We start from the raw sequence: 17,892 nt of genomic DNA on the forward strand, positions 1-17,892 counted from the left end.
GGGGAAAACAAATCTAAGCACCATGGGACTTAACATCTGAGGTCATCAGTCCCCTAGACTTAGAACTACTTGAACCTAACTAACCTAAGAACAACACACATACCCATGACCGAGGCAGAATTTTAACCTGAGACTGTAGCAGCAGCGCGACTCCGGATTAAAGCGCCTAGAACCGCTCCGCCACAGCGGCCGTCTGGAAAGAAAGCGAAGAAAGGATGAATAGGATGAAACCTTCGTCTGCATCGAAGTCATTAGAGACGAAATCAGAATCTGGGATTGGGAAGTAAAATAAATGTTTACATTGAAAGGAAAGATTCCAGTATTTCACTTAAACTGTTTAAGGACATAACGAAAAACTTAAATCAGGATGACGAAACGGGTATTTGAATCACCATGTGTCAACTTCATAAAAAGAATATAATGGTTGGCCTTAACAGAAAATACCTGGAGCAAAGGCCAACGTGAGTCTACAAAATGCAATGTCATCCATCTGGTGGGACTACAGAAGTGTTTTGTGTTACGAACTTTATTCCACGGATGTGTCCATCGGAGTTGCTATCTGTTGCCAACGACTGAGACGCCTTGTAGTCATCATATAAGAAAAACTACTAAAGAGTCTGCATCAAATGTTGCTGCTGTACGAGAACACCCGTCTACATTCTGCTGATTTCACTAAAATACCCAACCAGAAGCTGGAAAGCAATCCCTACCACACTTATTCTTCTAAAAAAAACCTAGCCAGAAGCTTGAAAGCAATCCCTACCACACTTATTCTTCTAAACTTTCGTGCTCAAACGTTTATCTTCTTTTACCTCACTGAACAACCATTTCAAAAAGTCTTCAGGAAACGCTATCATATATGCACTGTTCCACTACATCTACACAGATACTCCGCAAGCCACCATACGGTGCGTGGCGGAGGGTATCCTCTGCCACTACTAGTCATTTCCTTTCCTGTTCCACTCACAAATAGAGCGAGCGCAAAACCCCAATCTGTATGCCCCCTTATGAAACCTAATTTCTCGTATCTTATCTTCGTGTTTCTTACGTGCAATGTATGTTGGCAGCAGTAGAATAGTTCGACAGTCAGCTTCAAATGCCAGTTCTATAAATTTTCTCAATAGTGTTTCTCGAAAAGAACGTGGCCTTCCCTCCAGGGATTCCTATTTGAGTTCCCGAAGCCTCTCCGTAACAAATATGTGTTGTTCGAAACTACCGGTGACAAATCTAGCAGCCCACCTCTGACTTGCTTCGATGTCTTCATTCAATCAGACCTGGTACGGATCCCAAACATTGTAGCAGTACTCAGGAACAGGTCGCACCAGCGTCCTATATGCGGTCTCCTTTACAGGTGAACCACTCTTTTCTAACATTCTCTCAATAAACCGAAGTCGACCATTATAACGAAAGTCTACCCTAATAGGCAATACGTACATTTAAAACGAGGCTGCCCAAAACGTCATACAATAGTAACGTATTACGCATATTTGACCTCAATATTGTCTGTGTCTACTTGAAGCCCTGTGTGCTACCCAGGAAGCAAGATCAGTGCTGCATTGCGATTCGAACTCCAATATTCCCTTTCGAGGGATTTAACACCTTCAGGACGATATAGTTCCATCGTTTCGTTGTTCTCCAAGATTCCAATCTCCTCGAGCTGTCCACAAAAACCGCATGTCTGGGTTCGAATCGTGGTTCGGCACAAAACTTTCATCATATCATTTCAAGCTGCAGCTTATTGTGGCATCTGTTTGCAACTAGACTTATACAGAACAGTGTCTCTACTGGTTTCTTGTAGTAACCATTTTCTTGTGGTCAGACGAATGTGCCGAAATACTTTGGAGTGCCTGCAAGACAGTTATGTTATGTGGGTTTCAAACAAATCAGGGGGAAGGCAATTCCGGTCGTTCGGATACTTTCAAGCACGACAGTGCATCAGCATTCACAAATCTCTTGGAAATCACTCGATCGCTTTCTTGATCGTATCCATGACACAGTAAGCAGATACACTTGCATTAAAGGTTGAGGATTTTCATACTGAAATACAGAGAGAGAGAGACAGTCTGCTACGACTCTGAGTGCTCGGGATGCGAAAGAAATGTGATAACTCTGTTAATTCTGAAAGAGTGCCTCCACTGCTGATTGACAATATAATCGTCTTTCCATATGCTTATGCAATATACCGTTGAAAATCGATTCATTCTGTACCGCAGTTTGCACTCATAACATAGTATAAGCCATCTTCTCGCTGTTCTGGTTGCATACAGTTCCGATATTCGGATCGATAAGAGACGTGGCTCCTCGTGCCGAACGATGTAGTGCGGGACACTGAACACATTCGTTCAGACCCGCTAGCCAGATGACAATAGACTCAGTCCTGCAATGTCAATTTGAAAAGCCCACTGTCACAAAACATGTCTTTCACGTCAGATATTCTTAAAGTCAAGGGACGATTAAATTTTTTTCATTTAGTGTAATCATGAATGAGACGTGTCAACGCTTTTGTCTTTAAGAGACTTATGCCACTACTGAATAGGTCGTTGGAATAGCTGGTCGAATGGTGTTCAAACATTGTTATTTATTAACTCGTTTCGCGCATAGCCCGCCATCAGAACAGATGTTCTGATAATGGGTTTTGCCCGAAACGCGTCAGTAAATAAGTATTTTTGAACAACGAGTAACCAGTTGTTCTAACGACCTATTCAGCAGTGGCATAAGGCTATTCCTGCGCTACTCATGTCGCACCTTAATACTTGTGTCAGTAATTGTTTTTTAAATTATCCCGTCATCAATGTTATAAGGTCAAGAGATTCTCTGTTTACATATTTCTACTTATTTCATAAGCTTTGACGAACCTTAAGAAACATTTTTCTTGCTTTCCGTGAAATTATTCTGGGAGTGTGATTGTGCAACACTGTACAATACTCCACCTACAACAGTGAGCCAACGTAAGTGTCCTTTACTCTAGGACTTTGTTACGCATCCGGCCACAGGAATGTACGTGCACAGTTTTATTAACCAGCTCACACACTTACTTGAAGCTATGCTTTCTGTCCATCTAAATGTCGACAGAAGACGTAACGTACTCGGATGCCGTATTTTTGTTGAAACGTGGCCAAACTTCTTTCCGTACACTATGTTCAATAGACGCGTCAGCGGCAGAATACGAATAGCCTAGAGCAAAAAGGGATAAGATTAACCTCCTGGCAACACAACAGCCTTTCCCCGTCGGCTATTAACAGATGTTTGCTGTCGACCCAGTTTCCTTAGACTGAAGGTGACGAGTTCACAGTCTGCGCTACTTCATAGCTCTAGAAAGACTGTGTCTTCTCGTTGCGGTCGTTAACCTGAATTTTGCTGTTCTTTTCGTCCATGCACATTTATTATGCAGTCTTTGCTTTTCTGCCTTTGTAGACTGACAATATGCAGTAAATTTGTCTTCCTGATGTGTTAGCTGGTGGTTCATATGCTAAACAAGGAATAGTCCTCGCTTTGTAAAGGTAGCACTGCAGTAATTGTGTTTATTGAGAACGTTTTTTAGAAAATAAGTGTTTTTGTTTTGTATTCGATTGGTGCGCTCGCTGGGCAGCATATTACTTAGCACGGGGACATAACACCAATTTCGTGACTCAATAATCCAAAAAACGATTTTGCGGAATACAAGTGCGCTGAGATACGTCGCTCTTGCCCTCAAAAGAGAAAATACACACATCCCACTCTCGCAGCGTATGAACTCTTTTACTGACGTAAAGGCGTTATTCAATTGTCTTCTGATGATTTTCTTTTCTGTTTAAAACTGAAAACACTGCCTTCCTGCAGTTGAGTGAAGGCGATGGACAGTCATTCCATGTCACTGCTTATTATGTACAGTATTTAGCGTAACTTGAGTAACTCCGTGTTATGTAATCAATATGAGTGAAATTAGACAGCATGTAATATAATAGAAATCTGCCAAATCTCGGCTGCTTTTACAGGGACTTCATGATTTAGGGTGAAAAAAATAGAACAATATTTCTCAACGGATTTGTATTAGAAAATAACGAGCTTACAATCACCGGATAGCCCATCTCAGTAGGTTCAAGTGTCACGAATGTAACGAGACGATATTTCAAATTCTCAGTCGAGTACGGGTACGAACGCGGTTTTCCTATTCAAGACTGCGCGACGTATTCATCGCAACTTACGTCAAACTACCACAGTCACACTGCGTATCACTTGATCACTTGTAACTTAAGTAAATATCCAGGGACACGTTATATTGAAACGCCGTGTGGTTGCAGATCTTATCAGTTACATTAGCGTGGAGCTTTATCAGCACAGCCGAAGTCACGAGTTGTTCTGCTCTTATCTAACCGTACTGTACGTATTTAACCAAAGTACCTCTATTACATGTACTGTTAAGAGTTACGAATGACCCAACCACCTATTGAGGTTTTTCACGCAAATGTTGTCGTATGTGGTATTAAAAATATTTTAACGAACATATAAGGCTGTTCAAAAGAAAAGGTACGAAATAACATTGTGGGTATAATTGAACTCTATATTCAAAAGAAATCACCAGAGGCCTGAGCACAACTACTTCACTGTTTCATGATTCGAAGTATTCCCTGTTCCCATAATTCCTCTGGTTGTGACAGAAGCAAGTTCTCCACTACGTCCTTCAATTCGTCGTCTGATTTGAAGCACTTCCCTTTTAGAGGTTTATTTAGCTGACGTAAAACATGGAAATCGCAGGGCGACGTGTACAGGCTGTAGGGTGGATGCTCAATTTGCTCTCATTTGAACTTGGAGATTACACTCTGCGTGACCTTGGAGTTGTGTGGACGCGCTTAACGTGAAGCAGAATCAGTTCCTCCGTGAGCTGCCCAAGCTGTTTGCTCTTTATGGACTTGCGACGGCTACGTTACGTCTCACAGACAAGTCAAAGTTAATGGTTTCTTTCGTGCTCGAAGAATTCGATGATTATCGGACCTCGGACGCCGGAAAAGCAGATGAAAGCCACGCTGCCCGTGAGGGCGCAGATCTGAATTGTTTTGGGGGGGGGGAGGTGTGTATAGTTGTTTTGAACACTCCGTATATATATCACGATCGTCTCCAGAAGATTAAGATGTCCGTACCTCATAAAAGATGCTTACCATAGTTTGTCACCACACTACATGGATTTATTTACACAAAGATCTATGTTTCTGATAAAATAACTTGAAAAGTAGCCTACGTATCTCAACAAAACGACACACGGCTTTTTGCACTAATGCTCACATGTCAAAGCGTGGAACTGTATCATCAGGTGTACAGTATTGAAAGTAGTTATGAAGTTTGAATCAACACTTGGAAAACGTCAAGTTGAGTCCATGAAACTTGGTGATGGGTTTAGTGCTTCTCTATTTATTCAAAGACACGTTTTGCCCATGGACGATCTTGGATGTGGGAGTCTTCAGTTTGGTAGTACAGGAAACGTTCCACCTCGAAAATTACCTCATCATTTTGCAAATGTCTGATGAGGGAATTAGATTAGGAAATGAGACACTAAAAGTGGTAGATGAGTGTAGCTATTCGGGCAGCAAAGTAACTGATATTGGCCAAAGCAGAGAGGGTATAAAATGCAGGCTAGCAATAACAAGCACTGGCGCGCATCTCCCCCTACCCCTTTCTCTTCATGGGGATACTTCGCGGGACCCCTCCAGGCCTGGCCAGTTTAGCATTCACGCTCGCACACAAGCGGTTCATCTACATCTACATCCACTTGGACACTCTGCAAATCATACTTAAGTACCTGGCAGAGAGTTTATCGAACCATTTTCACAACAGTTCTTAATTATTCCACTCTCGAACAGCGCACGGAAAAAACGAACATCTATATCTTTCCATGCGAGCTCTGATTTCCCTTCTTGTATGAAGATGGTCGTTTCTCCCTATAAGGGTCGACGAAAGCGAAATATTTTCGCATTTGGAGGAGAAAGCTGGTGATTGAAATTTCGTGAGAAGATCCTGCCGCAAAGAGAAATGCCTTTGTTATAATGGTGTCCTGTATCATGTCCGTGAGACTCTCTCCCCTATTTCTCGATAACACAAAAGTGTTGCTCTTCTTTTAACTTTCTCGATGTACTCCTCTCACTCTATCTAGTAACGATCCCACACCGCGCAGTAATTCTTCGAAAGAGGACAGACAAGCGTAGTGTAGGCAGTCTCTTTAGCAGATCTGCTGCATCCCCTAAGTCCCTGGCAATAAAACACAGTCTTTGGTTCACATTTCCCACAAAATTTTCTGTGTGTTCATTCCAATTTAGTTGTTCATAACAGTAATTCCTAGGTATTTAGTTGAATCTACGGCCTTTAGATTTGATTACTACATCGTGTAACCGAAGTTTAACGGATTCCTTTCAGCACTCATGTGGATGAGCTTACGGTTGTTACTGTTGTCTTCTCACTGTCAGTAGGCACGCAGTCTGTAATTACTACAGATTTTATATGGGCGTAGGCCCATGGTAATTTCACATGTGTGGCCAGGTGGCATTCCTATATGGTACATCGAACATTTAGACAAATCCAGTTTCCTTTCTTGTGCGCCGCTGTCCATTTCTTGTGATCACCGCATGTGATCATTTAGCATGTACTACACACGCCATCCAGCTGCGAAATAGATAACTTCGTAGCGGGTTTGCCACCTCTATGTCGACACTCCGCCGGCAGCGTGGTGCTGCGCGTCAAGCTTTGAGAATGATGAACGCTGCTTGCTTGCATGGACGATGCGAGGATATTATCTGCGAGCTTTTTCATCATTTTCGTGTATTTTACCAACTGGATTTTTATCAAGGCTTGTATAAGTGGGGAGTTCCTTTTAGGTTTGATTTCATGTAATGTAACATGGCAATTTTATAGCAAGTTCCAGAAGTTACGTGGACTATTGTGTATTTTATATATCCGTCATATGAACTGTAGCCCCTCTCCACCCCACTCCCCTCCCCCCACCCCCGCCTATTATCATTGTTTTCCCTTTATATTAGATGATGTCAGCATAAGACTGTTAAAACCCGTCATCTTCGAGCAATAAAAGTGGCTGCACTGGGACCGCGGCGTGTGAAGTGTGTTCATTTTCAATCGCAAGAAAAGCTTTTCTGAAAAATAGAAATTTGTTAACATCGAATATATAAGTAAATTCAAATGTTAGGAAATATTTTGTGAAGATATTTTTCTTGAGTGTGCCCCTGTACAGAACGGAGACGGGGACAATAATCAGTTCAGATACGAAGAGTAGAGAAGCTTTTGAAATGCGGAGCTGCAGTAGAACATTAAAGATTGGATGGGTAGTCGAATAACTAATGAGGAGTTACTGAACCGGACTGGGGAAGAAAGAGTTTTATCACGCAACAAACTGAAGAAGGTGTCAACTGATTGGACTTATTCTAAGGCCTCGAGGAATCCACGTGGCCGCCTGGAAGTAGGCATGCCGGAACAGAGAGGTGCCAAGTAGTTGTCTACTACCAGGCACCTAGGACTATCGTACTCTCGTCACGGTCTCAAGAAATGTGAGTGTGTGTCCAGAGGGTATTACCGAAGGGGGGGGGGGAGTCTTAGAGGGGCCCTTCGCCGTTTCATTCACGCTTTCGTCAATGTAGCACCAGTCCATGATCACGCCTTATGAGGGCGCCAAAGTCGCTTGGGATTCTACACTGTACATTAGAGAAAAAACTGCAGTCGCACTGCACTCCAAAAGGCTGCTATCACATTCAGTGGTGTTTCTGATCAACGATGTCTTTAGAGAAGGGTTGAAGCGTCCGTAGGGGGTAAGCAATGTCGACAATTGTCAAGAACGTCGTTCTGTCGCTCATCGAACTGTGAACTGTCGTTTTCGAACGCAAAATGTGCGAGAGTAAACGTCTCAAGGAAAGAGGTGGTTTCATTGAATCCCTTAATGCTATCCACAAAGGTCTTTTAGCGCGGAGTATGAGCGGCGGTGGGTCTGAAACGTTTTTCTCGACCAAATATAAGAAAGCCGTGTGATTTCAACGCTGGGCGTTGCGGTTCTAACCACTATCGCGGAGACGTCAAAACAAAGGGGCGAAATATGGGTAAGACGGGGTACAACAACCTTCCCCACTTGTGACGCGTCCACTGTGGCGATGGGCAGAATTGAGGTGAAATTTGGTGCAGTGCGACTTCATTTTCACATGAACTTCTGAGCTCTGGTCTTTTTTTCGCACGTGTCGACTTCTCGAGTGTGTGTGTGTTTTTATATGCATGATGTGTCTGTGTGTGTAAACGATAACTGTTTGCAACGTAACACAGTGGTATAGAGGAAGTCGAGACGAACAATTTGATATAGGACTCTTGTAGTTTATCAAGTCAGGAAAACTCAAAGTGCCTGCAAAAACCACCTGAGCTACAGGACATTCGCGTCGTTCAAGGTTTTCAATTTCTATCGTTCTTTTGGCGCATACTATTAGTTCTAGAGAAAAAATGAATAGCACCTTCTACGCAGAAAATTTAATGTAACGGTTTTTCGAGTTATTCAAGAACAGCGTACAGAAGTGACGCTCAAAGGCACCCCCCCCCCCCCGCCCACTCACCCCCGAATCGGTCAGGACTTTTACAACGTCATTCATAGTACTCCCTCCTACCAATGTACAAAAAATTGCAACTACAAGAATAATTTCCCATAGTTAACGTTATTTAGTCTTCATTGACTGGGCTATTACACCATCTGCTTAGATGACTATTTCGTTAACATTATTACTTTAAACTTCGCCCTTGTGGGTAATGAAAGAAGAAAGACTCTTGTAAACTTATGCAAAAGCTTATGACGTTTACAAATCGATCTAAACTTAACGCTTTGAAGCACAGTAGTTTCGTAGTAAGAGCTCCAGACAAATAAAACTATTTATTCCGGGTTTTATGCCCTTAAAACTCACAAAGCTATGAGGTAAAGTTTACACAAAGATCTGTTTTAGAAACAGTAAGTGCACGTTACGCTTGTGATCCTTTTTATTGAATTCGTCAGCTTTACAAGGACGATATTTTATCGAAATAGCCATATGAGCTGCATCTGCATATTACTTACCTCAGTAAACTGATAGAGTGATTTTCAATACGAAAACCTTAAGCAATGTATATTAGAAGCGAATCGCGAACTCAGAGCCCATGATTGGAATCAAGGCAACACATACTGCATACACATGCTGCAGTGTGCCTGTATCCTGCTCCCTCTTTGGGGCATACCCAATATTAAAAGATGCCTAGCGTTGCCAGAAAGCAGCATCGAAGATTTTTGTCTCTAAGAAAATTTTTTACCCGTGATGTGATCTAACGTCCCTAGACGTTTGATACGAAGGCTTTGAAATACCATGTATATACGTAAGCTATTTTTCTCCCCGAAGGTGAAATTGGTCGCGAAATGGAAATCACAATGCAAATCAAAAACGTTTTGTTTGCTACATTTAGCTACACCTTCCAGCTACTTCTCTACCCAGTCACTGCTCCTACTTAGACATCTGTCGTAGCGTGGCACCAACTGACCAATACCCTCATCATAGAAGGCAGCCACCTATACTTTCCCCCAATTCTCGTTGCTCGAGTACAGATCGTTGTCTGTGCCGAAACTCTGTCCTCGTAGCCACCTGTTCGTATGAGCAAAGAGATGAAAATCAGAGGCATTCAAGTCCGGTCTGTGCGACGGGTGCTCAAACAGTTTCCATCAAAAATTCTGCGGAAGCGTCTTTTTTGCTGCTGCAGTGTGCGGCCTAGCTTTGTCACGAAGTAGACAATGCCTGGTGACAACGTTCCTCTTCGCAGGTTCTGAATTACCCTCCGTAGACGAATTTCTCGAATCGCCTGATACACTCGCTGAACAAGATTATCGGCTGGCATTCGTATCTTTCTCTGACTGCTGTAAAGCGTCTGCATCCAACAAACACCAAGTTTGCCGAGGTTGTATGGGAGGGAATGTTTGACATGGATGGCAACTGTCAAAATGTAGGTACTGTTGTTTGTTGGTATGCTGAATGTGGATGGAAGAGAGTAGGTGGCCTTCGATGAGGACAAGATCAACATCAAGAAAAGTGACATGGGACTCATAATAGTACCATGTGAAATTTGATAGGGAGAAGGTATTCAGATATTCTAGGAATTTTAGCAGGTCGGCCTCACCATGAGTCCATATGGTAGTCATCATCAATGTATCTAAACGAAACGAGTGGCTGAAGACATGGATTCCAGGAAAGCCTCCTCCAAGCAACCCATGAAAAGTTTGTTGGCAAACTGCTCTGATCGACTTTTATCGCTGTCTGTTATGTCACTTTAATTGCCAAGCTAAGTAGCTTATATTTTCTCCTATGACTTTCACTTCTGTTTACACAGTTCTTAAAATTACACCTGTTTCATGACTTTCCAATTGATTTTTTCCTTTTTTCTTTTCCAATCACTTTTTTTTCATATCATGTAGACCACACACTCCTTACCTCTTATCTACATTGTTCTGTACATCTTTATGTGCTCACTGTGCGCTCAGAACAGAAAAATACGACGTGACGCGATCCACGGTCATACTTTAGGCACTGCGCAACACATCTGTGCAAAGCTTCACTGGATTTTCACTGTTGTTTTAATTTCACTACACACCAGGCCTTGACAAAAAAAAAAAAGAAAGCTCTCATATACATAACAGGTGACTCAACTGCTCCTACTTATGGGTTTTATGCAACCCGCAATACTTTCAAAACCCACGCACGAAATTTTCATATTCTCTCACTCACTAAGCACAAATTATTAGTCCTTCATAAAAAATTAACAGGACCTTTTGCAGAAAATTTAATACCGTCAAATTTTGTGCTGGGATATGTTTTCGTTGGAGGCCACTGTTTTTCAGTTGACAAACGTGCTTGAAGGTCAGTTTTGTACGTTTTTCTTGAATAACTCGAAAACTGCTGCCTCTAACGAAAAAGTATCTCAAAAAATGGTTCAAATGACTCTGAGCACTATGGGACTTAACTTCTAAGGTCATCAGTCCCCTAGAACTTAGAACTACTTAAACCTAACTAACCTAAGGACATCACACACATCCATGCCCGAGGCAGGATTCGAACCTGCGACCGTAGCGGTCACGCGGTTCCAGACTGTAGCGCCTAGAACCGCACGGCCACCCAGGACAAAAATTAACTATATTGAATTTCCTACAAAAAGGTCCTGTTAATCTTTTCTGTGGGGCTAATCGTCTGCGCCTAGCGAGCAAGAGAATACGAAAATCTTGCGCGTTCTTTCTGAAGGGACTGTGAGCTGCATAAAGCCCACAGAGTCGTTATATATATATATATATATATATATATATATATATATATATATATATATATATATATGGTGGTCAGAAAATGTCTGAAACGCTTGTCGTGATGTTGTAGGGCAGATTGTACTGAGACATAAATGTTGTGGAAAAAATGCGATACGTTGCACCGTTTCCGAGTTATTAAGCACTGAATGTAGCCAATCGGGGCGTCGCGCGCTCACATTCAAGCGGCCTGCCAGGGGCGGTGTTACCTAACGAGTGCTTTTTTGGTTAGCAGAAACTTGAATTCGCGCGCGCAACGACCTTATTGGCTAACTTCAATGCTAAATAACTCCGAAACGGCGCAACGTACCGCATTTTTTCCTTAACATTTATGTCTCAGTACAATCTGTCCTACAACATCACGACAAGCGTTTCAGACATATATATTACTTTTCCTTAATTAATTAATTAATTAAGCATCTGATGATGATATCAGCTAAAATATGTCGTGAAATAATCAAATAATTTTTTAAAAGCGTCAAGTAATAGAAACGGCATTATTCGCAAATCATTCTGACAGCACCACGAGCAGTCTCCCGCGTTTTTCCCGCGAGCAGGGTGACATACGAGTGACCACGTCTGCCAGATTAGGCGCGCTTGCCACACGGCGTGTGAACGCGCTGCAGCGAACAATGCCGGCGGTTCCGGTGCGCGGCTGAGCCCTAGTCGTCGCTTGTGCAACAGGTGCCGCCGGCGCGGAAGAAAGGCCCGGTGGGGCAGCGCTGGCTGCACCGCTTCACGGACATCAAGTTCGCCGACGACGAGGAGAACCTGCCCGACCTGGGCGACGACGAGGAGGAGGGCGGCCCGCCGGGGGAGCGCACGCGCGCCCCGCTGCCCGCCCACGAGCCCAGCGACGACGACGAGCCGCGCACCGAGTCCACGGCGCCCTTCCACGACAAGGACTTCGGCTACGCCATCTCGCTCGAGCGCCGCGACCAGCCGCCCGACGCCGACACGCGCTACGGCAGGTAAGCGCGCCTCACCCACTCTGCGAAAATACACTGCTTGGCAAAAAAAGATTAAACTTCCGGCAGGGCAGGACGAAACGAAATGGAACTTCACTGGTTGCGAGAATATGCGACGTTATTACAGTAATTACAGAATCTGGTCAAATTTACAAATAAGTTGACAGCATAATCCTAATTATCTGAAGACACTGCTGTCCCTCTGACCTGGATGAATGCACTGGTTCAGTTCGAAGCGTGTCATAAAGCCGTTGTATGCTCTCTTGAGGCAAATCGGCCCACAACTGCTCTAAATGGTCCTCCACATCCTGGATACTGACACTGGGACGCAGTTGACGTCAGAACTGGTTCCACACATGATCCATCAGGAACAGATCTGGGTATCTTACTAGCCATTGGAGTACCTCAACATCATGTGGACAATTGATAGTAGTATATGCCATGCGAGGACAAGCATTGTCTTGCTACAGAATTGCACGACGATACTGTTGCTGGAGAGCTAAAACATGTAGATGCACGATGTCCATGACCTACTGTTGAGCTGTCGGACTCCGATCAATCACTACCAGTTACGACCTGGAGTCATACACCATAGCTCCCCTTAGCATGATGCCAGCTGTGACATTACTGTGATTCTCCAAAATATTGGACTAGTGGCAGCTCGCACCATTTTGTCACCTTGGTCGTCTGGGGTACGCAGTGCGACGCCATTCATCAGCAGACCATGCTTCCCAGTCACGGGACCACCCATATACAGCGATTTGTGTTGTGGTGTCAACAGCAGCCTGTGCATGAGATGATAGTTCCCCAGTCTGGTAGCTGCTACAACCCAACCAATAGTGCACGATAACACAAAATGTTGCAGGGAATCCATTACTTGATCTCGGACGGCAGCCATCGGTGTGAAAGAGTTACGATTTGTTTGGTGCACTATATGTCGATCCTCCGTTGTGCTGATCACACGTGGCCAACCAGAAATTTTGCGACACCTATACCCACTCTTAGGTCCCCATGCAGCCCAACATTGGGCCAGTCTCACATCCGATACCCCGCAAATCTAGATATTGCTTGATTCGATCAGCTGGCCAAACAAAGGCCCACAATGAGGCCTTTTTCAAACTGTCAGATACTGATAACGTTGTTTCACACGAGTATGGGGCATCTCCACGTCCTTCTCAGTGATCACTCAACATCTGACGGTATTCACATCCTTTATATAACCTACCATGCCTGGTAACATCATTAAACACGAACAACCCAATGCAATCTGGTGTCGGTTCTACTTGTCACAAAGAATTAAGCTCTAATCATTTACATATTCACCGACGGCGCAGATGTGTTCTATGTTACACTGACATTGCACCATGCTTTCTAGATGCACCCTTTTTTGTGAGACAATGTACAATGCAAATCACTGCGAAGTACATGGCGGAGAGTGTTTCATAAAATGGTTTATTTCTGTTCCAGTCCCATACGGCGCTGAGGAGGTATGACTCCTTAAATGCCTCTGTGTGCGTTGTAATTTGTCTAGCCATGTATGGCGATCTGTATGGGAGAGGAGGGCGGGAGAAACGAAATAACGATGTGGTAGATTCCTCACTTATTACTGGTTATAGAAACTTTGTAAGTAGCCATCCATGGAAGAGCTAGTGTCTTTCTTAAAACTGCTTTTTCAGTTTTCCCACAACAATATTCCATGGGACTTTGTGTAAGTCCAATATTCCCTTTTAGTACTAATTGGCTTGATTCGGCATACCATCCTAGGATTAATTGCACCATTTTTTTGTTAGCAGTCTCTTTTGTAGACTACTCCATTCTCCCAGTACCCTGCTAATGAACCAAAGACTGTCACCTGCTTTACCTGCGACTGAACCACAATGTAATCATTCCATTTTATGTTCCTTCATACTGTTACACCAAGCTATGCGTTCACCAATCCCAGCAGTGACTCATTGATACTATTGTTATAGCATACTACTATTTTGTTTTTGTTTTGTGAAATGCAAACTTTTACATTTCTGAACATTTAAAGCAAATGCCTAATCTTTCCATTTATGCTCTGTCAACGTCTCTCCATCCAGGATAAAATGTTCCGTCCTCCCAATCAAGAAAGCCTCAGCCCATTAACAAACTTCGTTTGATATCCCACAATATCACTTATTCATGAATAAGCTTTGATCTTGTACTGAGTCAAAAGCTTTCCGGAAGTCTGTAAAAAAAAGCAACCGCTACTTTGCCTTCTAATGACCCTTTGCCTTCTAATGACCCTAGATGTTAAGTCCCATAGTGCTTAGAGCCATTTGAACCATTATTGAACAAAAATGAAAACAACAAATAAACGAGTGAGAACTGAGTTACAACAAAGGAATTCAAGAGTCAAAACTTCCAAGATGGAACGCAACTTAAAAAAGGTAAAAACATATTTTCTGACACATCACAGAGAAACTGTGTAATTGTGAAACTCTTGCGTTCATTTGTTGCAGCTTATGTGACCAACTATTATGTTTTCACAATTTCCTTGGGAGTGATCACGTTCACATTCATATGAACACCTAAATCGGGCAGGAGGTATATCTCACTCACTCACCAGGCGTACATATTAGGTGCGTCGGTAAGCGATTCCTGTCATACGACACACGTGCTGTCACTAATACCGTGCATGACACACCAGACATGCTTTCCTGTGGAGGATTCGGTTGACTTGTCGCTTTGTCACCAAACGTTTGCGGTTGCCATTCGAAAGCCACTTCCTTTTTTGCTGCTAATAGATTAGTCGTGCAGAATCAACTTTCATTACAGGTCCCTTCCTTACACCTCGCTGTTGCAAACACGGACGTTACATACGTTACAGCGAGCAGTGAAAAAAAAAAAAAAAGACACTGGGTAACTACAAACACGGCTCGCCCTCTTCGCAGTCCAACACTACGGCCACTTTTTTTTTAATGTCGTTTTGTTCGATATTGTTCGTTCTGTTTGTTCCTGGAGGATATTCCATGCCACTTTTTCAAGTCGACTGTTGATCCTTTTACCCAGTTTTTTATTACGGAGGGCAACTAACCCACCGACCGAACACGTTGCGCTACCGTGCCGGCTAACCATGACGCCTTGCTTGTTTAATAGCACCCCATGTTGCACTTCCGGGATTTTCACCGTTCGCCGTTTCTATTTTGCTTCTTTTTTCGCTGTTCAATACACCTTCTTACTGTCATGCTTGATCTGTGTTCAGTTTTTGACGGCCGTCCACTGGGCCCTGTTTCCACTAAATCTGAGGGGGGTTGCGATGGGGAGTTTCTTTGTAAGATGCACGTGAACAGCTTGCAGCCTCTCCCCTTAACAAAATAAGCCTGTAGTCATTTTGAAAAGTAGAAACGGGAAATACGATCGTTGTTAACTAAATCGGTTCCGCCAGGGATGAACGGTTGACGGTACAAGCGTCGTAGACCGCATCTTACACATGTCACTTTCGTCCAGACTTCTGCGCACAGTGCTTCATGATATCATGGTTCATGTACCTGCTGCAAGAGCAGAATGCAATTGGAATGGGATTCTCTTTTCGAGAGTGTAACATCAAATGTCCGCTATCGGTGTGAGATATAGGTGCAGGCAGTCCTCCTGGACCCTCACCTACCGACAGAAATTGTTGCCACAACCAGTCAATAGAAGGATGATCATTCAGCCATTTGGCTACTTGGTTCCAAACATCCCGATACATCACTGATTTGATGCAGCTCTCCGTGCTGCTTTACCCTGTGCGAGCTTCTTCATCTCCGAATAACTGCTGCAACCTATATCCTTCTGAATCTGCTTACTATATTCATCTCGTGCACTCCCTACATCATTTATTCCCCTACTCTTCCCTTGGTGATCCTTTGATGTCTCAGAATGGGTCATATCAACCGATACCTTCTTCTAGTCAGGTTGTACAACAAATTTCTTTTCTCCCCAATTCCATTCATTACTTCCTCATCAGTTTCGTGATCGAGCTATCTAATCTTCAGCTTTCTTCTTCAGCACTACATTTCGAAAGCATCTTTTCTCTTTTACATAAACGTTTTATCGTTCATGTTCACTTACATACATGGCTACACTCTACACAAACACCTTCAGAAGAGACTACCTAACAGTTAAATCTATATTCTATGTTAACAAATTTCTCTTCTTCAGAAATGCTTTTCTCGGCAGTGCCAGTCAACATTATATGTCCTCTCTACGTCGGCCACCATTAGTTATTTTGCTGCCCATCTACTTGTAGTGTCTCGTTTCCTAATATAATTCCCTCAGTATTAACTGGTTTAATTCGACTACATTCCATTAAACTTTTTTTGCTGTTGTTGATGTTCATCCTGTATCCTCCTTCCAAGACTGACCATTCCGTTCAAATGCTCTTCCAAGTCCTTTGCTGTGTCTAACAGAATTACAGTGCCTTAGGTAAACCTCAGGGTTTTTATTTCTTCACCCTGATCTTTAATTCCTACTCCAGATTTGTTTTTGGTTTCCTTTACTACTTGCTTTAAGTTGGAACTATTTTCTTAATTTGACCGTACAAGAAAAGAAGCAGATATTTCAATTTTTTATATATATTTTTTTAAATGTTTTCAATACGAATTACTTTTTGAAGAAGAATACGACCAATACATATGCAAATAAGTTTACATTATTCACAAAATAATCTCAGCAAGCATACGATACATTAGAAAATATTATAGAAAATCTCGCGTAGAGGTTAAGTAAAATAGTGAATGATTTCTCAAGATAATTATCTTCTTAATTTTCAGTCTTTCTCTATGTGTATAGCACCACAAGCCACAATCCCGCCAGACTGTGAAAACTGTGATTTCCGCAAAAACCATTCTCCACCTCAAAAGAGAAAAGAAAATGCTCTTAGTTCCTGTGTCCTGTCATAGTTCATGTCCAGCTACCTGTCGAATTATAACAAAAAATCCGTATAAATGTACGTGTGGACCATAGTCTGCTTCGTCATTCACTGTACTTTGTATCCGTGTGCTTGAACAATATTAGATATGATTTTCCCATATAAAAGAGCCTTTTTCCACAATACTGACCCTCGCATGGCCACTAGAAAAATTATCAAGTATTCCTGATAAGAGCAAAAAGAACAAACAGACCGGCAGCCTCGAAACTTCCCGGTGAAAAATTAATTGTAACTACTGTTCCCTACTCTTACAAGGTCCTCTTTCCTTCCTAGTACTAGTAATAAATAAATCTGTCCTTTGGTGTTACTTTTGAATATGAAAATTGAAATTGACCTTTCCATCGAAAATAAAATATTTAGTGCTGTGGATCTTAATTACTGTCTTCCTGGCTGAAAAAGAGTAAATTATCAATTTTTCAGTAATGCATGGCGTCTCCGGAATGCAATCGAGCGTACCCAAGGTTAAAGTTCTTCTTAACAGCCAGCGTAAGAAACATATTTTCAAGATCTGCGTCGTAATGTAGCTCTGGAAAATTCTTGACGCTGTTATTGAAGAGCAAGTCAGACGGATACGATTCTGAACAACTACGATACTCTGTGACCGTAGGGCAAGTTCCACAAATTTTCGCTTGTCACAAAAGAGAATCTGTTCGTTCCAAACGACCGTGTTATTA

At 42.7% G+C, this 17,892-nt stretch overlaps 1 protein-coding gene across 5 annotated transcripts in view; it reads left to right on the plus strand.

Annotated features, from left to right (window-relative positions):
• Nucleotides 1–17,892, plus strand: part of LOC124613013 (titin) — a 475,930-nt gene that overhangs the window by 350,182 nt on the left and 107,856 nt on the right. For all 5 annotated transcript variants that reach the window (XM_047141586.1, XM_047141596.1, XM_047141570.1 and 2 more), the window contains one exon: nucleotides 12,002–12,288. In XM_047141586.1, the coding sequence (XP_046997542.1) occupies nucleotides 12,002–12,288 (287 nt within the window). The remainder of the gene's footprint in view (nucleotides 1–12,001; nucleotides 12,289–17,892) is intronic.

Source organism: Schistocerca americana, chromosome 1, assembly GCF_021461395.2.
Source record: "Schistocerca americana isolate TAMUIC-IGC-003095 chromosome 1, iqSchAmer2.1, whole genome shotgun sequence".
Lineage (NCBI taxonomy): Eukaryota > Metazoa > Arthropoda > Insecta > Orthoptera > Acrididae > Schistocerca > Schistocerca americana.